This window comes from Phaenicophaeus curvirostris, chromosome 8 (genome assembly GCF_032191515.1).
Source record: "Phaenicophaeus curvirostris isolate KB17595 chromosome 8, BPBGC_Pcur_1.0, whole genome shotgun sequence".
In the NCBI taxonomy this organism is placed as follows: Eukaryota; Metazoa; Chordata; class Aves; order Cuculiformes; family Cuculidae; genus Phaenicophaeus; species Phaenicophaeus curvirostris.
Genome location: NC_091399.1, coordinates 14,868,336 through 14,894,414, shown reverse-complemented (window position 1 = coordinate 14,894,414; position 26,079 = coordinate 14,868,336). Strand labels below are relative to the sequence as shown.

The window sequence follows — 26,079 nt, the reverse complement described above, 5'->3', positions numbered from 1 at the left end:
TTAAGCAGCTCTTCAGAAGTTACATCAAAGCCCCACTTACTTCAAGAAGACATGAGCATCCAAGTTTGATTTTCAGTACATGGACAGTTTATGCAAAATACGACATGAAATTCAAATATATGGCCTTGCAAGAGGAGGCATATCTCAGCCTGTGTGCCTGAGAGAGGCTCTGTTGCTCATTCATGTTTTGGGCATACCTAGCAAAAGCAACAGTTTCAAACTACAGAACAGCAGATTTTTCTTTAGCCTGGACCTATCATTCTTTCACTTGACTTACTGTTGAAGGTAAGACTCTAGTTTATGTAAGCACTTTCACATCCCTTGCTAAAACGTTATTTTGCAATTTCCTGCAGCCATTCAGCAAATCACGTCAGATATTCCTATGCACACTTACAGCAGTAGTACACTAGAGGGACTCTTGTTCCTTTCTTCAGTGGTGTGTCCAAGTACAAAATGTGCCTTATTATGCATTGTTGTAAGTTCTCTTTTTAAACTTCTTTCTTAAAAACGAACCTAACAAACCATGCAGTTCAAGAACAGACAAAATGCATTTCAAAACTACTTCTCAACTTTTAGAAGAAACAACAGTAAACAATTTTGCAATTCCCTGTCTCTCTGAACGGGCAACATTTCCTTGCTAATGACAGATGCTGTCAGTATTAGGCCCATATTTGTATTTCTGACATTTACTTAAACTCAAAACATAACGTGATCAACAAATGTTAATGGCAATAGTTCCATAGTTTGTGCCAATAAAACCTAGAAAGACTCACTTGTGCGTTAGATCTTCAAAGCGATTGTTTCCACAGCAGCGCTTAGATCAGTATGTTTTTCTAAGATGATAAAAGTCACCAAGAACTACATATTACATATCAAGTGGGGTTTTTTTTCAAAATCCAGGCATCTAGCTCAGTATTTGAGTCTTCAGTTTTGTTTAAAACTTAGTTTTGATTCCTCTGTTTAAGTGAATTTATTTAGCAGATACATAGAAACAGATTAGCATAAAATAAAGCAGTTTTTTGCCAATGAAAATCTAATTCTAATACCAACCTACTTTTTGACATGCTATTTTTTGACACATGTACCAGAGTACTGAAAGGTAAGGAGTCTTGAAACATGTATGTGCACATATTTCTTATCTGGTTATACACATACACTGCCCGGGTTCCGAGCAGATTATGAAAAACAAAAAGCTAAAGCAAGTAGAAATCCAACGTTCCTAGAAGACACAAAGACATACATTCAGCATCACTAGGGTAAGTCTCTCATGAGGCCAATTCCAAGCATCCCATATCCAGAATACTTCAAAGCCAGAAGTACTACTTCTGCCCACACAGTGAGTGAGTTTTCATTAAGATATTTTCACTTATACATAGATTGGAAAGAGAGGGTGAAAAGAGAAAAGAAAAAGAGAAATCATTATTTTGTGTCTCTGACACTCGGAGATAAAATTAAATCGCTACACATAAAATAAATTCTCAAATTACTTACATTAAGAAACAAGGTTTTAATTTGCTACTCTGCAGCTATCCAGACCCTGGACAACGCTGGATCAATACTTTATTAGGCACAGAAGAGGGGAGAAGGGGGAACATATTAAAATATTTTACCATAATCCAGCATTAACTTTTGAAGCAAAAGACCTCTATTAACTGTTAGATTTACATTTGCATTTAACTTGGCTGACAGAAAAAGGACATGTAGCCAAACGACTCCAGGGTGATTACACAGCTGCTAATCTAATGAGCGTATTATTCCAAGTAAAGGGTGTTGGTGAGTTAAATTGACCATTTTCTCTCCATCTGCCTTGTTCTGGTATCGTGTTAGCACTCTGTGTTGGTTCAGGTTAGTTTTAATCAAACCACAAGCCTCTAGGAAGGAAAAAGGATAAGGGCTTTTCAAGAAAGGGAAAATTAACAAAAAATCGTTAAAACAGGTGAAAAACAAAAAAAAAGAGAGAGGCCCTTCGATTCACATAAGAGCACCTTATGAGGCCCTTGAAAACAAAGAGCAAATTTCAAATACCAAGTAGACAAATACAGCTCTACTAAATACAGCTACAATTACACTGAAGTGTTGAAGTCATACAGACACAAACATATGAAAGGCAATTTACAGCCTTGACACCCACACCAATATTTCCTTAGGATCAAAACAGCCTGCAGACCTCCAGCAGGCAGAAATTTAATAGCCTGGTTTTGATTACACAAAGCTTCACATACAGTCAAATACTGATTTCACCTCATTCAAATAATGAAATCCAAGCTTTAAGTGTAGAGCACAGATAGCTACAACCCCAAGGAAAGCCTTACATTTACTTTCTACAGGGGTAAATCACCAGTTGTGGGATGCTGCCTGTTTCCTCACCAAAATCATTTCCAGCTACCCTGATTCTGGCACCCTTGTCGCCCATGTCCATTCTTGCATCTCCATTAAACTACATCCTCAAGAAATACACCTGAGAACTACTTCATCCTTTCTTTCCAATCAAGGCTCAGCACTGGAATAGAAGCAATAAGGAAAATAGCCCCCAAACGTCCCAGGGAACCGCTGCAGAGAAATTCACAACCCCAAGCCAAGGTTTTGTGACTGACAAGAGCCTGCCAGCAACTCTGAAAAACACTTTGAAACCAGGTGCCAAATGCTTTTATGCAGCAGGAGCAAGAGTAACTCGCCTGCTGGAACAGCTGGTTTTGGCAGCCAGGCGCGTTTCCTCTGCATGCAGAGCCCCAGCTCCCAGCTGAGAGAGGAGGCCGCAGAGGTGCTGCCCTGCTGCTGGGGAGCCTGGCTGGCTCCAGGCCTGCAAACCTTCACTCTTTTCCTCCTAAGAAAGGCAGGGGACATCACTTGTGCATCACCCTAGGGAAGTCTCATCTTCAATCCTTTCCTCCGGTTTCTCCACAGTTCCTTCAGGCATAAAGTGGCAGGAGTCTTTCTCCAGATCAAAAAAAAAAAAAAAAAAAGAAATGGCCAAGGCAAAAAAACCTTCCGGGTGTGGCCTCTTTCTGTTTGTAGATAAGCTACAGAGATGCATAATGCTGGGACTACAAAAGCCCTGGGGAATCAACAACTATAAGTTTTCTCCAAAGCCTTGTAGGAAGGAGAGGTGAGGTGGGGAGGGGGGCAGTTGGACACCGCAAAGCAAGCAGTATATAGCAAAGCAAACAAAGCAATATAACTTTAAAAAACGGCTTTGGAAGACTTAAGAGGATAGATGACCTCAAGTCCAAAATGACAGGTTAAGGCTGAAGACGTTTTCCCCTTTTACTAAAAATAAAACGTCTGACAGTGAGTTAGAAATATCCAAAACTGAAGAGTTCTGTTGTTGTTTCCTTTTCACATCTCTAAATTATACCAAGCAACACTTGGTGTCATGTGTTTACATTACAGATGTAAATATCTACTCTCTGTAAGACAGCAGTTAAAATAAAAGCATAAATGTAGTTTCCAGCAACAGCAAAGGGCAGACATCTCACTAGCCAAACCTCTCCTCTACTCCTCTCACATATCGAACATTTTTAGCATTTCATCGCTTTTATGGAGAGTGATACCTCTTGATCATGCAGGCACAGCTCCCAAACATAACTTGCACTAAATAAATACATAAAGAAAGAAAGAGAGAGAACTAGAGAGAGAGAGAGAGAAGCAAAATCGAATGCCCTCCAGGAATTCATAAAACTCAATGCCATATTTAGGAGTAGAATGAGTAAGTCTTTAACAACCAGTATCCAATTACAGACACAAATGTATACACATTAAACAAAAGCTGCGCTTAAAATCCAATTTTATTTTCAAACTTCAGATCAGTGACAAGGCTACAGTTGCTGGTCCAAAAGCACAAAAGCTTCCTTAGACAGTTCTGTTCTTATAAGGAACTGAAAAAGTCCAAACTGCACAAGCAGCAGAGTCCTGCTAATCTCTTAGTTCATTTTGTCAAAAAGCCTAAGATACTCACCAAAGCAAGGACTGGGAAGGGTGTCTCAGCAGCTGCTTCCTGTCTGCAGCTGGTGGTTTTGACTGTGTGAAAACCTTTCAGCCCTCACCATGCCTTCAGGGGTTTGGTGTTGGGGTTTGGTTTGGGTTTGGTTTTTCAGGGCTGTTTTTTTTTAAGACGTTGCTTAAAGAACAATAACCTTACTTAAAGCACTGTGGTGGCACAGAGCCCTGGAACACTGCAGCCAATAGCACGAGTGCAGGTTGCCTTCAAGCATACTGGCCTTGTAAAAGATGGATAATGAAATAGGATTTTGTGCATTCATTACATTTCAGGTTTTCCATGGAGGGCAAAGGAATATAAAAGGATATGCCTAGGATAGTACTGCAAAATATAACTGCCATCAAACCATTCTAGTTCTCTTCATAAAAACTTTACACAGATAACCTATACTTACAAAACAGCATCTTCAAACTGCATTCAGCTTTGATCGAGTGCTCACTTTAAATGCATTGTAAACACTCTTATTGATGTTACCACAATAATTCTACCACACGTCATATGGGTCCATAACACCAAACAACCAATGACAAAACAGCTTTTTTCTTGCATTTTAAATAGCACATTTTAATATAATCATTTTTTTTTCCTAAATGTAAGCATACATTTTAAAATCCTTAATGACATAACACTGAGATAATCACACTTTGAAGAGAATTTTTCTTTTAAGAAGAATAGACATATATCAATGCTGTGTGGCTTTCAAACTTACATTTCCATTGCCACAGACCTGTAACAGACTTCAAAAGACTATTTTTGTATGTTTGAAAAGAACAAGCAGTTTCTCTAAACTGCAACCACCACTTTCTTCTACACTGTGTACAGATTTTGGGTGCCCTTGACCTTGGACATTTAAAATTAGCATAAAAGTGTTTCAGAAGGAAACAAGTGCTTTCGTATTTATTATTGATCGTGCCTCAAATATCATTTTACGTAAGCATCCTGGAGTTTAAGTGACACGTGGTTTCTCCATGCCCACTGTATTCACTTTGATATTTGAACTGATTCCTTGTCAATTTTCATATTAGCAGGAAGGATATTCTTGAGATTGTTCAATGGAGCTTTTCTTCCTCTCTTTGGCTAAAAGCAGAGAAAGATATTTTTCCTGCCTTGAGTGAACTAGTCACTACCATACTTCTCCCTTTTTGAATTTACTGTAACCATAGACTATAAACTCAGCTAGAGCATGGTCTCCTGCATGGTACCAAGTCACAATTGAACCGTGAACTGAATTGACTCCAGTACACAATCACTGAAGATAAGGATATTTACTAGGGGTAAACACACACTGTATGTCCCCTTATTCTCTTTGAGGAAAAAATTTCTCCTGCAGTGCAAAGGGAAGCAAGCTGTTCACTTCGATGCAATTACCCTCCAACTTGCTCACAGTGGCTTACAGAAGGCCAAGGCTACCTTCAAGCCTCATGCTCTAAAGATCTCTCTTCCATACCAGATGAGACAAGGGAGTGGATCAGTCCATAGGAAAAGCATCACACTTACCTCCACCACTACAAAAAGGTACATAGGATAGCACAACTCACTTTCACTGACTTCTACTCTTATTTTAAATATCATAATCTTTGATATAGGGTAAAAAAAAAAAAAAAAGAAATCGCACTTGAGAAGACATCCTGCAATAGGAACGGCAATAGTGTTAGCCTCTATTTAAGAAACCTAGTGAGAGCAGGAGTTTGGTTTTCTCCCTAATCATCATTCAGATACACTAAACTGTGAAAGAAAACAGAAAGCGATATTTACATCTTCATTACATTTGTATCTAGTTCTCCTTGAGCTGGATTTTTATACAATAAATTACAAAATGAACGAGAGAAAGTAACTTGCTAATTTGCTATTGCTTCGTTATTCTCTTGCTTTGTTCCCCTTGAACATGCAGCAGCTTGCAGGCTGTATTATCTATGTATATATCCTTCCCCCCAGAAAGAATACTGCACTTCTAAAATGCCATGGTAGAACTGCACAACCAAGGGAAAGTGCAATTCTTCTCTGTTTTTTTAAAATGGTTATGATACGCATGTACTTATTGGTGACAGCCTACAAAACACAACTTCTGTGCTAATCTGTCTGACATCATGTGCTCCTTTACATTGGCACTGATGCTGTCTTTATGCCACCCATGACAAAATTAAGCCAGCCAGACCTCAGAAAGCTTACCATCTAAAAGATCAGTTAGAAGACAGAAAATAACAGACAAACAAGACACTTAAGGGTATTTCATTTAAAATTACTTCTTTTTTGAATTTTCATTTCTATCTAAAGCACACATTTATTTAGGTCAATGGTTTTTATCCAGCCAGACACCTAATAACATTGTAAAACAGAAAAGTATTTGAACACAAGCAAAACAATACAGAAATATTTGAACATGAGAATAACTGCAGAAGATCAAAAGCTCTTTACCTCTGTACCAGGCATAACATCATTTTAGGTGTTATGCCTGCATTATTAGAAAGCAAAGAGTCAGAACCAGACCTCATAACAATCCCACATCCCTGCTCCATACCATCCCAAGTCATTCTCCCCTTTATCCTCCCTCCTCCCCCCAGTATAAAATAGAGGTTCTTCTTAAGACACACTATGGCATGACGCCTTCTCTAGTTAAGGAAAACAATATTTGCTTTAACTCTTCCTGTCATTTGAGGCAGAAGGGGAGCATTCACCATGGATACTCCAATACAACTGAGGAGTTTCAGGTCCTCTTACTTCTCTTACAGAAAGAACTTTAAAGTACCATTTGGAAGAATGCTTTATTCTACTGCTGTATCAATTTCTGAAGATGCACAGCAGCCAACATGTCTGATAATAATCAAAGAACTGCAGCACCAGACCTAAACTGCAGAGAAGAATCAAATTTCTTTATAATATATCTAACATTGTAAGTGGCTCATGTGAGACGTCCTTCAGGCCCTGTTCTTCACTTTTCACTTGTCCGGAGATTTAAAAGGTTTTGATTTCTTCAAATATATGATAGGGATCATATTTCAGATGCAGAAACTGATAAATAAGAGCAAACCACAGATAACTATCACTAGCCACTTAGTTGTATTTAACATTAAGACAACTCTCAGATTTTCCCCAGCACAAACTATTGACTTCAGAAATTTTTGTCCCCTGTCTTGTTCTCTTCATCTGCTTGTTTCTGCCCTGCAATTTAGTTTGCTACTCTCTTAGCTGGACATGGTCATGTCATCAATTACATCAGAGAACTGACAGGCAGAGAGGGAGGGACTGATTTCTTAAAATGTTATTCTAAAGGGCAGAGGAGCTCCTCTGCTTACTTCCCAACTCAGTCACTCCAACAGGTATGCTGGAATGACAAAGGGAGCAGAGCAAAGGAGAGGCAGTAAAGTCTGACGTTAATATTGCTTCTTAGAGTACACAGCACTATATCTCACTTTTACTTTATAGTTTATAGGCATTTCCAAATATTTTGTGTGGAATTGCACTTAAAAGCATTTGTGAGTGGGCACAGAACTGAACAGACTGGTAACAGGCTATAAAATTTCACCTAAGGCCAACTTCAGTCCTCATTATTCATGACAAAAACACTAGAAATATATATAAGTTCAATGAAACTCTTCACATGAACCAGGTTGGGCATCTCAGTACAATACTGTGTGTCCAAACCAAACAGAATATCAAGTATTATTGAGTCCCACTACAATTAATCTCAGCAGAGGCTTAACAGTGAACAAATGCAAGATTGAATGCAGGAGAGCAGATGCATCTAGATAACACACCATGAGTAATGCTGAAAAGTACTCTGTCCTAAACAAGAATAAGATGCCAGAACCAGCCATTCTTTATGAACAACAGGTTCCCACATCTTTTACAGTCAATGCACAAAGTCATTCTGTGGAGATAAAACTAGGAAAAGAAATATTGCAATCAACCAACCTTGTATAAACACTCTGGTTTTATCAAACATACAATATGAGATAAACCTTATGTGATACCAATATTTTCCTAGTAGTTTGCATAGGTATTATTGTCTCATTGAAAGGCAGTGTTTGCGGTAAAGAGTGTTAAATTTCAACATGTCCACTGCCCTGGAGGAAAATAAGAATTTCAAATATATAAACCTTTCTTCAGGTCATCAATAAAATGCACAAGTTTCACTACGAGCACAGGTTGGGAGCAAATGTTTTGAAGTTGTGGTCCATGTTCAGCAGCAACCTAACCTCAGTTACATCTCTACTTTCTCCATTTCTCATATCAAACTTCAAATCTAAAGCAGAAACAGTTGAAATGTACGCAAGTCGATGAATAATAAAGGGAAACAGCCGCAATGCCAACATTTCAAAGAAGCTATTAAGCATTAGTGCTTGTAGTTTTGTCCCATGCTAACTATAATGTTTCTTAAATCTCCCTTTGCACTTGACAAGCACTAATTTTACTGCTCACAGGTATTTCCAACAACACAAATTCCTTTGCTGCACTCATACCAAAAATAGTAGCTTCAGAAATGAGACAGCAACAAAAACAGTGAAATAAAGCAATGCTTAATTGATGCAGATGTGTGAAATGTAGTCTTAGGACAGCAGTGAAGTCAGAGGGTTTGGAGAGATGGAAGTTTTGGGAAAGATGAGAGATGTCAAAAAGAGAAAGATCTGAGAAAGGAAGTTGAAGGAGGGAGGGTAAAGCAACAGAGGCAGAGAAGTCTCACTCTAGGGAAGCGTCAGCTTCTGAGGGAGTTTGAGATGACGAAAATGTCGTCTCAAAAAATAGGAAGCAAGGTAAGAAAACTGAAACCAAACCTGAAAAGGAAATAAAATATAAAATGAGAACAAGTCATAGTTCCCTCAGCTGTAATTTATTTCCAAAAAAATTGTTGCATGTTTTCCACAAAAAGGAACAAAAATATTTGAATCTTCTTTACTAGCTATATTAATGCTGTTAGTTTGTTGCTATAGCTGAGGTACCTACAGCATGCACAGCAAAAACAACATAGAATTTGAGAGTTATATGGGTGAGCTCAGTACAAGGTACTGACATAAGCATCTGGAGTTAGACATAACTTTTCAAAAGTTCTAATTAAAAAAAAAAAAAATCACTGAATCTTTTAGGTTGTAAAAGGCCTTTAAGATATCAAGTCCAACCATAATCCTAACATTGCCAAGTACACCACTAAACCCTGTCCCCTTTGTGCCACATACACACATCTTGTAAACACCTACAGGGCAGATGACTCAACCACCTCCATGGGCTTCACTACTCTTTCAATAAAGAAATTTTTCCTAATATCCAATCTAAACCTCCCCTGGTGCAACTCGAGGCCTTTTATCCTATCACTTGTTACTTGGGAGAAGAGACCAACACCCACCTCTCTACATCCTCCTTTCAGGCAGTTGTAGACAGTGATAAGGTCTCCCCTCAGCCTCCTCTTCTCCAGACTGAACAACCTCAGTTCCCTCAGCCACTCTTCACTCAACTTGTGCTCCAGCCCCTTCACCAGCTTCGTTGCCCTTCTCTGGACACACTCCAGCACCTCAATGTCTCTCCTGTACTGAGGGGATTTAGTCTGCCAAGTGAACTAACATGGATTTATTTAAAGCCAGCAAAAGGTCTGAATCACTCTAACAGACTCTCTTCTACCAGCTGAGCAGCTTTGATACTATGGTGCCAAGTCACAACACTTTTGAGTATGCTGACATGACCTGGCTTCTAACATTTTATCTGGAGTTATGAAACAAACTTGTAACTGAATTCTCCTCCACACCCAGAGGTCCACATTTGTAAATATGCAAGGAAATGCAAGTTACTTTGATATCACACCTGCATGAATGACCAGCTTCGCTGTGCCTGACGAAATTGTTTTCCACATGCACACAAAGAAGAACAAGATCTGATGTTGGTAAGTTTAGTTAAGTAGCTTCATCTACTAGCTACTACCTATTAATGAATGTATTTTTCCATTATATTAGGGGATTTAAAAAGTTTTTTTTAAAATAATCTCATCATTTAGCATAGAAAGCAGCTCAACTTCTGCATGAGTTTACGTTATTTTTATTTGGCAAAAGCAACACTTTCTCCAAAATGCTTGTGAAAACAGCTGCCTCTAAACCAGCACCTGGATTCATCTTCCCTCCCCATTTCTGAGAAATCACTTGGAAAACAATATTTTGAATTTTCTTTCTCAACAGAGCAATACAACAAAGTATCTTTCATGTCTCCCAGAAAAACATAGCTAAGGAGAAAAAAGGTTAGGCTTACTAACTCTTATTCACTCTCCTAAATAAGACACCTTTTCTCTTAGCTGTTAACCAGGAACATCCAGACTGCATTCCCAGTTGGCTTACTTCCACATCCTCAATCTACTTCAGCAGTTGGAACTGAGGAGCTGTCTTTTAGCACCAAACTGTCTATAATACTAGGCACGGGTGGCCAGACGAAAAAAAGAAATCAATGCATCAGTATCCAAAGTAGTTTCTCCACAAACGAGCAAATATTATTAAGTGCTCTATTCACCCCTCTGAGCTAGGCAGAGATTTGAAACCAGCCCTGAACAGTAAGATGCACAAAATGGCGAGACTCTCCTGTATATCTGCTGCCCAGACACTTGCTAAAGGACAAAACAGCAGTAAGAGAAGCACAGAGAACAGCAGCCCTTGCTGGCAGGAACTGCCCCAGCAGAATGCACTCACATCAGCAGCACAAGTGAAAAAAAACGTGGTCTTCTTTCCATCGTAACTTAAGGGTCTGAACAGTCAAGCTGTGGCCTTCTCCGTGCAGAAGTCAAATTTTAAGTAATTTGTGTCACTGCAATAGCCTTGCACCCTGACTTTGCTCACAAAAGTTAGAACATAGCCAAATGTCTCAGATGTTTTTATTTCCCTGCTTTATATGCCTTTTTTCCCCTTAATGCCTCAAACTAATCACACTGCCAGCCCTACACTGAGCCTCTGCTTCGGCAAACACATACATCAGAAATGCACCATAAAAGCATGCAGTGTAGAGCAGGTACACTTCCCTTGCCTTGTGCTGCATTCTCCGTTCAGCCCAGAGGCGTGCACTGGCAGAATTGTTATTTCTATGCAGCATTCACATTGGAAAGAAATTAATCAGCTTCTGTAATTCATAATCCAGGCTTCTAAAAAGTGTCATCACTCAGACACTTTTTATTGTCCTGTCTTCCATGACATATGCCTTGTTTTCTGTATTCAAACACCACTAGTAGCTTTCAGAGTCACATTTGTACATACTGATTTGATTAGAAATATAAAGCTAAACCCTCCTCTCAGATTCAATGTTTTCTAATCCAGTTTAAAATGAAGAATCAGTTTCTGCATCTTGGAATTTGATAAGTGAACTCCAAGAAAGTCAGGAAAATAAATCTGCAGTAAGTCCACATTTCTGACCTCTTCAGAGATCACAGCAGTTCATATATGCATGCACTGATCAATACTTGTTAAAGACAACAGCACACGAATGATTTCTCCTGAATACTCCTCTACTGCCAAACTGACTAGCTTTTAATGACAATTTCTTTTAAAATTAAGGAAACACCGTTCTAAGAAAAACCTACAGGCCAGAGTTAAAACATCCTTTCAAATCATTCAAAATAAATCAAAATGTATTTTTTGGCTTTAAGATTTTAAAATAATTTTATTGAATAATTTGGTTTAAAATTGTAAGTTCCTTCTTTGCAGCTTCAAGAGAACCCACCAATTGTCTTGGTGGTTTTTTCAGTTTAGACAGAGGAAATAAAACTTTATCAGAACATCTGGGCCAAGAATTCTTCTTCGTTCCCAGAGGTTTGATGGTGCCAGACAACACTGAAGAGTGGTCTCACTGTGCTATTCAACATGTAAAAATGTGCTCTGAATCAGATGCAAGAGGAAGCAAACAAAACCACACTTGACAATTTCTCCACATGACCGAAGTGAGAGAAGAAACTCTGATATTCAAGATCTATACTAATGTTTAAGAGGAAAAGAAGCTGAACTGCAGGATTTCCAATAGAGCTATAGTTCTCCTCTTGCAAGTAGTGAGTACGATCTGGTAGGCAGAAAACTGAAGATCTATTTTAATAAGCACAGGAATAACAGGACCAGCCTCTTAGCCAAAATAAAACTGCAGAAACAAACCTGAAATGCAGAAATGGAAGAGGTCTAAGAAGCACTGTAGGAAGGGAGACATATACTAGACTGCAAAGCAAGTGATGAAAGAGGCAAAGGATTGAAGGCAACAAAGGAGAGAATGCAGTAATGAAGACCAAAGAGTAAATAACCTGGGAAAATCAGTTTAAAGATCATGTGATGAGACTAGAATTAAGTAGAAACAGTCATGCAGCTTATGCTCTTTAGGTGTAACACTAGAGCAAGGGAGAAGACAAGCAAGCATCAAATACCGAGCATGGAGGAAGGAAACCAGCAGCTCTGAGACTCTGAGCCTGCGGCGAGGGGTCAGAGCAAGTCTGCTGCCTCTGCTCTCCCACTTCACCACCTTCCTGTATCTCATCCCTCATCTCTCTTCCTTTTCACTTTAATACAAACTGATAAAATATTGTTTCTGTAACTTCAAAACCAACTAATTTTAAGAAATCAAAGCAAAGCCAAAAACAGGTTAGTCTGAAAATATTTTATCCCGTAATTCTGAACTACCATGGGGAAACATGTGCTTCTATTTGGAATAATTACTGCTTTGTTAACTTGAAGTTTGTAATTCCTAGTGTTTAGGAGACTATTCAGGGCACAGGTAGAACTCCTCACTTCCACAGGGGAAAGAGACGTAAGGAAATACCCAAAAGCTCTACAATTTGAATAGAAATGTTCTCATGCCCTCCTATTTAACTCCACATTCAGCATCAGCATGCTTAGCACTGCTTAAGCAATGGTTAATCTAATTAATAAATCTTACCTTTGTATGTATTAAAATCAGTCTAGTTGGGGCTCCTACAAATTCCAAATTTATGCTACCCACTAGTGGATGGCAAATCTCCATCAAAAAAACAAAAGGTAAATGTGAATTACTCTGTTAAAGTTCAAAATCAAAGTGCATGTTACATTTAAGTTCCTAGTATTTGAGTTCTTTCACTACATTTTGGATGTCATTATCTAATGCTTGCCAGACATTAGAAAATTACGTTTTGCCTATGTTCTGAAAATAAATGAATTCATATTCCATTTTGTTTACTTTTATAAGGAAAATGTCTGTAGAAAGTGGGACAGTATTGGTATTTTCATTTATTTAAAAATCGGTTGCCTGGTCTAGAATCCACCTTTTCCATCATAAACCACATGCTAAAGTGTGTTAATAATACTAATATAAATTAAAAAAATAATATTCCTAATTTAAAGCAACCTTGTACTAATTTAGCCAGGAAAAACCTGTTTGTTTTCCAATAAAGTTATAATCATGCTTTCAACAGCCTTTTTTTGCCACAGAATATGCAACTGAGAAAAACCATCTTATATCCAGACTCCAAGTTACCATATGAAAAAAATGTAGACCTCACCACTTTGAAAATGCTATGATGACATTTCTAATCAGGTGGTTTAAGATTTTTCATTAACTTCACCAAGCTAATACTTCCAGACTTGTAACAAAGCTTGTTTCCAACACCTGTATATTTTTCCACAGATCATAGACTGTCTGTGTCTACCTACTACGCAAGGTACTCCGGTTGTTAAATCTTTCTTCTTAGCCAGCTGAAAAACTCAATAGGGGTATCTTTTCTCTCCCCTCAGATCAAAATAGATTACAACTCAGCCTCAAAATAAACCCAGAACAATGTCACTCAATAATACTCAGTATACCAGAATAAATCGTCAGTGGCTGTCATATAAGCAAATGCTTAAATACCAAAAGGTATGGGTGGGTGTGTATCATACTTTTTAAACAAAATGGTGGCAAACAAGAGATAAGATAAAATCAAGAGAAATCAAAGCAGACAATAAAGTATCTTAAATGCAAAAGAGAGTGGTCTCAAGAGAAACATGCACAGCTGTTCCTGTATGTATGGGGTCATTACATGATGTGCAAACCTATTGTCAGGACTTAGGTAGTAATAATACTTATTCAAGAAGTAAAGCTAACTGCTAGGACTGTGGCTGCCAAAGCTTGGCATTGTTTCTTTTATTAATGCCATGTTTTACTTTGCAAATCTTCGTGGTGACATTCTGTAAGGTGCTGGGTGAGATCAGCCCCTAGTCATCTCCCCAAGCCCAGAAGCAACGCCCAAGGTATATTAACGTACACTAGTCAGAGGGCACAGCTACTGCTAGCCTCTTACATTCAGGAAGATTATTCTCTTTTTGCCTAGCACTAGAGGAGGAAAAAAGCTACATAATGTACTTTTGAGTCACTGTGAAATCAACACCATCTCTGCTCTGCATTTTAAACCGCACTGTGAGGTTGGGACAACAGCTCACCCCACTGAAGGCTGAATGGGAAAATCTGGAAAACTCCCCACCTCACCAGTGACCTACATTCAATGTTTACTCCCTTACAAGGGCACAGGCACTAAATCTTCCCTCAAGCCATTTAAATATTTTGGTAAAAACTGGATTATGTAGGGCACCGAATTACTTGGTGAGTATCAATGGGACACTGCAGAAACACACACCATGTGCCTGCACAATGCCACTGATGTATTATTGCTCAGATCAGTTCTACTTTAGAAACACTTTAAACCTTTCAGCATCTTAGAGCTATTTTGGGGGGGAATGAAATATATTTATGAGAACTACCCCTCAACTGCCTTTCTTAAGTAATTCTGCCAAGTGTTCCTGCAACAAAACGGTTTTCAGTTAAAGATACATTCAGACCTATACGTAATTCTGATTTGGGAATTTTATTAAGGTTAAAATTAGCACACAAAATATGCTCAGAATAGCACCTTCCAAAAATTCAAATAATATACTTTTGTCAGCTTCCTTAGCATCACACAGCACTGTGCAGTGTACCTGTGCTCCTACTCCATATCAACAGCTCTTCACAGGTAGGTCTTGAGACCTATACTGCCATAGTACAGTTTTGAACCATAATTGGGTGAAATACAAGAACCAATTTTACTTGTAGAGATTAGCAGTAGATGAAGTGTGTAGTTTGATTTCACTTTCATTAATCATTTTATTTGACAATATTTTTAATTTCTTCTCTAATATTACTTTCTACTTAGCAAATGCCATTATTCACAGCTGCTTTCAAACATGTCCTCAAATTTATCACTTAATACACTCATCATAAAACTTTATACTGAATAACTTAATTATTGAATGGTTATTTTGGAAACTAAAAACTCAGTTTTCAACCACCAACATTTCACCTTCAAAATCTCATGAAGAAAGCCATGAAAATGCAAACAGTCTGTTTACTACAACTTCTCTAAACAAATCTCATTTCATGCTTCAGTTAAAAACATTAAAGATCCAAAACCTCAGCTCCAAAGTTTCTTCTATAACATGTTTTGATGAAAAGAAAAAGCCATCTCCCTAAATACGCTTGAAGTTTGCACAGAAGTTCCCAATACAATAGTGTTCATGATCTCAATCACCTACAAATGATATAAGCTCTTTGGTTTTATGAATAATTACGTTGGAATTCATTCATCTAACTTATTTTTCCATTACCCAACTATTTCAAGCATCCATCCTTTTTAAAAGTATGCAATAGCTATGCATCCAACACTTAGCCATAAAGCAACTACTGTATCACAACAAAAAACAGCAGAACACAGTTCTTTAATAGCAAACACCTCTCCAGCCCTGCCACCAATACGTTAAGAACCCTGTAACACATTTTGTAAACATTTCTCATTAACTCATGCCTATTTCCTTTTTATGAAAGACTCAAACATCACTTCCTGCTGCAAACCACTCACTGCAGGTTTTTGTTTCTATTGAAATCGGACAGAAGAAGCAGTGAATGAAATCACAACCAATCTAAGTACCAGAGCATTCTTTGGGCTAATAAACCCCCCAGATTTTTATTATTTATAAAGAAACAAGCAGCAACCACTCTCTTTGAAAATATGTTATATTTGGGACTTAGTCAAGTATACTTCTGCTTTACATAGGAGAAATGGTAACTGTAAACAGCTGGTAGGTGGACTCCCCATTGCCTGCACAAAGAGGAGAGCTCTACAGACCGAGTAGAAAGATCACAGTCTGTCTTTCCACCGGATTAGTCAATAACATCTCCCAGGTTTGGCCCCAGGATGTCATTAGCAGCTGGTCTTGGAGAACGCTTGCACTTGCTTGACTACCTCTTCACAGGAAATCCCAACACTGCAAAAGAGATGGCTTAAGTCACTGCCTCCCCAGCTTGCAATTTGTGCCTCTCCAGTAGAGTTCAAGAACGGCCCAAATCTCTCTGGTAGAGGTTTAGCAGAGACACCCTTCAATAATTATTTAAATCAATTATATATATCCATGGAGGCTAGAAGACATCTTTCAGTAAAAGAATTAGCTACTTGAAATCATTCCAAGGAAAAGACAAGAGGAAAAAAACCAAACTTAGTAATTACACTTTCTCTAATTTTTTATATTGGAATGGAGAAAAGAAAGTTGCCAACTTTATTATTTTAAAACTACGCATAGATAATATATCAAGTTAATGGAATTGCTGTTGTCACCATCAATGCATACAACAAAAAGATACTTGATTGGTGACATACGAACTGATGACTATTTCAACTTGCTGACTTCTTAACATCCTTTTTGTGTTTTTGTTTCTGCCTCTTTGCCTACTAATCTTTGATTTTTAACAAGATACAGTCAGCTAAGATTTGAAATGAGCTGCCAGGAAAGAAAAGCAGATAATACTGCAAAAATGTATTCTAAGTAATTCATAGCATTGCTTGTGTCAGTCTCTTGCTCAGACTAAAGGCACAGAGAAATGGCAGTGCACATTAGGAAGAACAAAATTTATCAGTATTATAGTGATTAAGCTAGGTTTGTTGTAATCAAAACTCTTCAAGGATGGACCAGCAAGAAACTGAATATTTCGGTTATGTAGATTGTACACAAAATCATTTCCCATTTTAAACTGGATGCCCAGTTCAGTGTTAGTTTTGAATAAGCGTCCTGTTGCATCTTGAATGTAACCTCATAGAGTTTCTTCTGAGATGGCCTTTTTTTTTTTTTTACATGAAGTATCTTCTCAGATTCTCTTCCCTAGCATTTATTAAAATCTCAGGTACGCAAATAAAACTGAAATACGTCAAGTAGGTTGGTTCAGACAGATTCAAAGCTAGAAAATACACAGTAGAAGGAAGAGGCAGAGACAAGTAAATCAGGAAGAAGCATAAAGGCCCAACAAACCTAAGTACTAAACCACATATTAAAGAGCTGAATTAATACTTTTAGAGTTAATGCAGCATCAAACAAATCATAAAGATACTTTACTTAATCCAAAGGAATGTGCTGGCATATACATTTTTCAACAAGAATCACAGACCACTTTTTGCATGCTAATATGCATCAACACTAAAGCACCTTGTACAGCCTACTGTCTCCTATTACCTAAAAATCTGGAGATACTGTACTATTGCAATATCGCAGACAAGCACACAGGCTGCCCCTGACCTGCTTATATTTGAATACAATAACCAAAGTCACTCTGTCATTTCATCTCCTACCAACACTTAACAGTAATAGTGGCTTAGTTCTTCAGATAGAAGAGTAGTCAAGTTTTCAAAACAACGCACCCAACCCTGTGAAAAGATTATACTCAGGTCCAAATGGCTTAATGAAGCATTAGATTTGAATATGACTGCTACAAGCTGTCAAAATGTGCAGTCCAAATCATTCATTAAATTCTCTGTAGAATAAATTCTAAACAAAGAGGGTACAAAGCAAAGCCTGAACATGAATTGCACAAGTAAATCTTGTCTCATGGTCTAAAAAAGGATTTGCAGTCAGTCGTGTCAGAAAGTACTGTTAATGGAAAATCAGTATATAAATGAAGATCACAGACTTAGATCTGAAATGGAGAGCACCTTAAAAACACACACTGTTATAAAACAAGCCCTGAACTCAATGCAAAGTCCAGCCTGAGACTGCCCTGAGGTAAAAATATGGTAGCATCCAGGTAGTTTGGGTAGCAGTAAATGTTAATGCTAAATAGTTAATTGTTGCCACAGACATTGATGTAACTTTGCTATGAGCTTTAAAGCTCAGAGCTCTGTAGATAGGATCAAGTCTTCCCTACCATGGCTGTGGGAAATTAGTTAGGAAAACTAGAAAAAGTGACTACACTGGGTTTATCCAATTCCTGGCTGCGGAAATAAAAGGTTCACGTGCAATGGATGGTCTTCCCCATAGCTAAGACCATTCAGTGACATCAAGTTCTTCCCTTCATCACTCCCAAAATATAAAATAGAATTAACAGGAACAAAATAGAAAAATAAGAGACCTCAACTAAGAAGTCTCCTTCAGTACAGAGTAGTGTTATATATTATTCACAATCTAATACCTACAAGCACACATGTGGAAAATTAACAGAAAGCCTGTGTCCCCCATCTCAAAAGATAATTGAGTTAACATTGTAAATCCTTTATCTCTACAACTGCACTCTACTTCAGTCTCTGACTTGAGTATTTAATTTGCACCATTGATGACAAAAATATAAATGCATTGGCCCAAAAATCAAGGACCAAGCCTTTAAGGTCAGTAGAAGAGACAATCTTGCGTCTTAATAAGATGTGATATTCATACACAATTTGCAACAGGCTTTTTAGGATGATGTAAGCTCATTTCAATATCAGAATGACAAACAGGCCCAGGTAACTGCGATAGCCATATACTGCTTTTGTCTAGAGACATTATGACTTCATGTCTATATCACATGGATCTCAAGATCCCAAAGCAAGCAGAAAAGCCAGTCAGCAAGCAGGAGTATCTAGGTCAAAGTGGGAGAGGGATTCCCACAGAAATTAACTATAGTGCAAGCATGAGTGAGCACAGAAGAGCATATTGTACTTCAACTTCTCCTTTTCCCTCCCCTCCTTCCACCTAAGTGCTACTATACTAACAGAAAACTGCCATGCTTTTCTTCTTTGGAAGCCTCCAGACTTTACCAAAAAAAGGAGAAAAAAAAAACAAAAACAAACAAAATCCCACATTTCATACCATTCTCAGAGGGTGAACAATTTCACTAACAAAGAAAAGATACTCAAAAAATTCTTAAAAGTTCATAGGGACTTCACCTGCAAGTCACTCATTTATTGCCTCCTATTTTTATTTATAGTTTATATTTTTATTAGTTTCAACAACCTTTATAAATTCAAGAAGTTTGAGTGTAGCTGTCAGTTTCACCATCAACTTTTGGTTACTGAAATACTTGTACTGCAAATACTGCAGGGAATGAATTCCTTGTTTAAAAATAAGTTTTAAAACACTTTACTATATACAAACGTGTGAGAAGACATAAGTCTTAAGCTCTGTTAAACCTACTGAAGCTCCAACTGTCCTGTTCCTCCAAAACGTCTTCCACCTCAAAGAGAAACGTATGCTATCAGAATCCAGAGCTATGGGTTCAATGTCTTCAGGATACATGATTCAGATACATCTAATATCCATACAAGGCCATCTTAACAACAGAGAAACATGCTCAGAAAATCAGTTTTACTCTGTCATATTAGTAGTTTTCCATTAATGCTGACTTTTCCAAACCTGATTGCATATGCTGAAAAACTGAACAGAAGCCTGCATTATGGAAGGACTCAAAGTCTTCTGATACCTCCAAAACATGCCAAGAGCTCCTTGGATGAATATTTTTCATTAATGATCAAGAAATTGTGGTGTGTTCAACACTGTGATGTGGTCAAAAACGAAGATTAACGTTACCATTTTCATCAACTGGAAGCAAACATTGTAACTTCATTAAGACTCACTTGGAAAGACAAATTAAAGGACAGTCCACTAGTATTCTGCGACAAGAACATTCAAGACCATAATTTGTTTAGCCTGGAGAAGAGTAGGCTGATAGGAGACCTTATCACTGTCTACAACTTCCTGAAAGGAGGGTGTAGCGAGGTGGGTGTTGGCCTCTTCTCTCAAGCAATAGGTGATAGGACAAAAGGGAATGGCCTCAGGCTGCACCAGGGGAGGTTCAGATTGGACATTAGGAAAAACTCCTTCACTGAAAGGGTTAACAAGCACTAGCACAGGCTGCCCAGGGAGGTGGTTGAGTCACCATCCCTGGAGGTATTTAAAAGACAGGTAGATAAAGTGCTTAGGGATATGATTTAGTAGTGGACAGGTAAGGTTGGGCTTGATGATCTCAAAGGTCTTTTCCAACCTAGTGATTCTATGATAATCTTGAAATATTCAGGCCTACACATATAAACTCATTTAGAAGCTATAAGCTCACGCTAATGGTTTTAGATTTACTGAAGTTACATGGCTAGCAATTTGTACAGACTATTTGGTGATGATCAATGCAATAAATTATCACAGATTAAGTACATTAAATTTACCTAGTGTTATAATGGTTTCCACTGTCACACCATGACAATCTATTTCTGTAAATTTTCAAGGACTTCTCAAAAAGGTGCTTGACGAGCTATACTATTACTCATCCCACTTGTTCATCCACCTCATAACTTTACCCAAAACTACAATTTATGTTCTATCGGGCTGGAAGTCATTTTTTGTCATGATTTAAGGGATGCTTTCAGGGAGGGTACTGAGTGTTTGACCTTTGTGTAACACTATACAAACAGAAATAACATCTCACAAATAAGGTCTTCCATACATGCCAAGCATTTTGGCTGTTTTGCAACAGGCTACTGTTTTCTTGCTCATTTTGTCTAAAACATTTCCACAGGAAAACTAACTAACTAACTAAATAAATAAATAAATAAATAAATCTGAAACCTGTCTGTATCTTCTGTTTCTTCATTCTCCCACTTTCGCAAATATACCCTGAAGGAGTTCCAAGTGTTACTCATCCCAAACCAGTCCATCTCACTGAAACACTTGGAAAGATTGAAATGCTGCTTATAAAAGCAATTGTACAACTTGTTTCTGAGGCAAACCACTAAGCTTTTTCATTTTAATTCTACCACTAAAGGAGCTCAGAGAATGAGGATACAGAGCTCTGTTTCTAATGACAGTCTTGTTTTTACCAGTTCATTTCTCTCTCTCTCCACCTTAACATCTTTACAAAATTATGTCATAATGTGTTGGTATGTTCCTCAACGTTCTGCAGCTTTAATATGACTTTATTAGCGAAAGTGCTCATATTCTGCTCTATTACCTCACTCATTAAATTCAACAACTGAGATTAATCTCAACTGCTTCAGCTTTACTGAAGATTTCCTGAACATTTTTCATTCTCTGTCTTCCTGGAAGAGAATGAAACTTCTTTTAATAAAAACTGTTGCTCTTTGTTGTGTTGATTTTGGTGTGTACATCATGCACATCTGCCTGATCTTCCTGGAATCTGTTAAACCTGAGGGAATACTAACACACCAAGGTCCTCAGCTTCAGCATGACTTTCTGCTGCATCACAGCCTGGATTTCCTTTGCCCCAAAACAGTGACTAAAGCAAACACAAACAATATGACCTTAGTATAAGTACTCAATATTTTCACAGCAGTTGCTTGTTTTTACATAAGTTAGCCTTTTAAGTGTCACTGAAGAGTTAGCTACACTAGACATTATGTTATATGCCTTAAACAACTAGGTATTTGTTTGATGGTGTAGCAGTTGATATTTGAGCCCCTTGTTTGTTTTTTTAAAACCATGACTGAATACTGTTATATTTTTTCTAGAAATCCATTGCAGGATCCCTACAACGGGGGCTGTCTATAGCTATGTTCATATTAGATCAGCTATATCATAAAAAACACTCTGCTCAATTATGTATTGCTTCAGATATTTAAAAGCAGAGTACACAAAGTTCTATTTCTGACAGTATCTGGACACTATTTTCCCCCACAGGACCTCAAACACAGCTCTCAAACATCAACAAACACTGAACTAATCCTCAGATTCCCATTTCTGCAACACATTAGTTGGAAATTTCTTTCAGGGAAAGAATAGGGATAGCAACAATTTGTTGTGCCATATGAAACGGCAAAAACTGCTGTTTGAGGAGCGTGCAGGGCTCACAGAGCTGAAAGAACAAGTATCAACATTATTTGTTGATTCTGGCAAACAGGTAGAAAGGAAGAACCTGACAACCCTGCACTAGTGAAAAATGACTCTCTAGCATGGAATTCATAATGAAAACACTGTCTGGCACCCCATGTGCGTGGGAGGGCATTTCATGCTCTGTCTGGAACTTAGCGCAGCAACAATGAAATTTACTGATAGAAAGGTGAGTGGAAATGGGTGAATACTGTAGAACTCAAGGAAAAATAAGTTTTATTTAGTTTTTAAAATCTTGATTTAGGAACCTTCCTATTTCCTTGTAACATAGCCTCTCTTTTTTCAAGCAGTCAGTCTAAAAAATAAGAAAATCTGTGCTATTATGCTTGAAACAGAAGAAAATCACCATCTTGTAACAGCTAATACCAATATTGATGCAGAATGCATGCATTAAAAACATATTCGTTGGGTTACCTGCTTCCCTCTTTCTTTACCTATTCTGAACTATCTACATGCTGCTGCTAGGGCTTCACCTCTGCTTTCCATCCATACCGCATACACCCTTTTTCTCTAATCACCGAGAGATCAAAGAGTCTCTGCAATGTAGAGCGCAAAGTTCAAGTCAAATTTTCATGCATTATGTCAAAGCATCTGCAAACAGCTCATTTACCCTTCTCTATTAAATGCAAGATTCACCATTATATCAGACATTTTGTATCGAGTATTTCACAAGGCTCTTACAAGTCTTATGACTATATAGGCAGTGTACAGGTGCTACTTCTACCACGCTCTGGGGTTTGCTGCCATCTTCTTCAAAAAGTTGAAAAACATCAGAATATTTTTTTTTAAATTACAGTTTCCATCTCCAAGTCTCACATCTCATTTTCCCTTCAATCTTATTTCCTTGAAGGCACATTGTTCATTTACAGTTGACACATTTCTCCTGTTGCCTCCACTAGCATGCTTAAATAGGCATTGAAATCTGTCACATCAAGCAGGATATTCCATTGTAAGATGACAAATACAGTAATTATTTCTTTATAAATTCAACTGAAGCATTTAAAAGTACTGGATATATAAGAGTTATGGATTCACCTCAGCTACAGTTTATTTACCTCTCACCACTAATAAATAGTTGTCAGAAGGATGATTTCTAGTGCGTTAAGAGTCTGTAGATATTACATACACTCATTCCATCACCTATATCATCAACAGTTTGGAAAACAGACTGTATCTAAACCATAGTATCCTTTTTGTTTGTGTATGTAATCATTATAGGACCGTTCATATTCATATTCAACGAGAGTATTTCAAAGAATTCTTTTAGAAATGGCAGGAAAAATCTGCAGCACTGGTTTTTTTTGCCTTTTATACATATACAACTTCCATTCAAGAAGGCTGGTGATTTAGGACTACATTGGAGCTGTAATTGAAAGATGAAAAATAATAAAGGGGAAAGTTGAGAAGCAAAGAACAACTTTAAAAAGATAAGCTTCTTTATTTTCATTGTTGCTTCTAGCAATCAGACTTTCCAAAGTATTAAATCTGATAACTTTCCAAAGTTATCAGATATGCAATTGAAATCCAATGCCATTTTACAGATATTATCAGCTAACTGTACACACCTGACACTTAAAACCCATACAACTAATTCACCATAAGGCTAGCCATGCATTTTAATACAGCTATAATTTTCCCCTCTACTTTTAATGGCCTCAAGTCCACCAACTGCTTTAGGAAGCTGACTACATGCTCATTTGCAGAGGCTAGTAAAATATCTAAATACAGCCTATTGCAGCCTCCACTTGTGCGTGGTAAGCTTCCACACAAGCACACAACGGAAACAGCTGAACAGCAGAGCCATTATGCACGTAAAAGCGTGCCCAGCACAGCTACTGCAGGGATTGCACAGGCATGTTCAATTTAGCACCTCCACCTCTGCACAAGCAGCTGTTACCATGCAGACAGTTTGCCTCATTAAAGAATCCTACACAGCAGTGTCTTTCAAATTCATCACTGCATTTTTACCTGGTAGCTTTTCAAGAAAGGTGACAGAGGCCATTACAGAAGCTGAGACTAGAGAAAACATTGTTTGTCAGCACTATCACCTTCACTGAAACTGAAATACCAGTATCGGGAATAATCAGTCTTTGTGATATACTGTGGCAACAAGCACAGTAAAAAATTCATGTTTCTGCATCCAATTTTCTTCTGGGTGGAAGAATAAAATATAGATAGAAGATAGTATTTTTTTATACTAATTATTCTAGCAATGTAAAATTGTATTCTAAAATAAAACCTGTTAAAGTGACAATTAAAGAGTGCCAGAAACATATTTACTCTCTTAAATTTGGTCTCAATTTACGACTTGTTTACTCTGTATTCAATGATGCAGCAACAATAATTTGCACTGCAGAATAATTCTTCAAAACTAGATTTTATTTTAAAAAAAGGCTAGTTATGTTTATGTAGCATGAAACGTGAAACTCTACAATGAATGAGAACATACAATACTAAAAAATTCCTGTGAGTTAGGCATAGGTATCAAAAATTTGAAGCACGTGCTAAGATACTTGATTTATTTAATACCTTAAACAAGACAATGGTAGCAGGGGGAAAAAGAAAAAAAAAAAAACCCAATTTTAATTCCTCCAACACTTGCACAATCAAAACAAAAATAAATCTCATTTTTAATAATCATTAAATTTGTAAAAAAGACCACAATTTAACAAAAGCTTAAATATGATTTATAAGGCTAAAACATGGTCAGCATAACTAACGAACATGTGACATGCATATCTAATTTTGTACTTAAAATCAGACAAAAGATTCAGAAAAATAATTAGATATTTTGGATAACAGTAATCACTGAACCATTTCAAACAGTCATACAGCAGCCTTGATTCACACTTGTACTGTTACATCATCATTATGTCTACTCATAAAAAAGCAGCACATAAAAATTATTTAGCAACAGTATCATCTTTTCAAAAAAGGAATAATGCTTGAAATATACTAAATTTGAATAAATAACTATTTTTGGTGCTACTTCAGGTAATTTTTAGACTCCTTCCTGTGAAGTTAGGGTAATGATACCCTATGACTCAAAAGCAGAAACCAAAGTTGAACTGAACCTATGCTGGTAATGACAGATCAAACAGATACGTAGGAGGTTGTGAACAATAAGCTGGAAAAAACTTTTAGATATAGAATAACTAATCATAGGCTTACAGAATATACTTCATGCTGTGAATTTGGTATAGTCCAATTAACCCACCATAGCTGTATCTGAGCTTTATAGCAGGTTAGAAAAAATAACAGATTTAAAAACCAATTGTCAACAAAAATAATATCCAAGGGCAGATACATGGGTGAATTTCAAGCACTTGAGATTACTCTGTGCCATGTGGTCTTAATACATACAGGCCAAGGCTTTCCTATTCCACACTGTTTATGTCAAAATTCATTTCACCAGAATGCACTGGCTCACAGTTTGCCATCCTCAGGCATTTCATTTAACTCAGCACCTTTTAATCTGTTTTTTTAATTTATCTATGCATTTCACACCTTCAGAACTCTCCTACCAGAGATTTTTCTCTACCCTTTATTAGCCCTTGCAATGTAAATCCAGTTCTTCTGCTTTCTTAATTCTTCCCCACTGTATTTTTACTAATGAGTGTTCATGCATCTGTCAACTTCTACACATACACGCTGTAAAAGTCTTCTCTACTCAAGCAGAAGAACACTCAATATAATTAAAAGGATCCTTACCTTCCCAAAATCTCTGACATCAAACAAATCAAATGCTTCAAAAAGTTCACTTTTCTTCATCCCAAATATTTCACAACATGCCGAAAGAAAAGTCCTTATATTCTTCAAGCAGAGAAACTAGAGGAAAGAAAACAAAAACACTAAGCATCAAGTGCATCAGTTAGCAACTTGTGTGCTCACTTAGGCCACAAATACACTACAAAATTCACCAATATAACTACTTTTAAGTCACCATTTTCACTATGCTGTGATCTT

The 26,079-nt window shown here is 37.4% G+C and overlaps 1 protein-coding gene across 1 annotated transcript in view; it reads right to left on the bottom strand.

Moving 5' to 3' along the window:
* VAV3 (vav guanine nucleotide exchange factor 3) overlaps nucleotides 1-26,079 on the bottom strand; it is a 167,329-nt gene that overhangs the window by 109,827 nt on the left and 31,423 nt on the right. Inside the window, exon 2 of the mRNA XM_069862564.1 lies at nucleotides 25,825-25,941. Coding sequence (XP_069718665.1) covers nucleotides 25,825-25,941 — 117 coding nt within the window. The remainder of the gene's footprint in view (nucleotides 1-25,824; nucleotides 25,942-26,079) is intronic.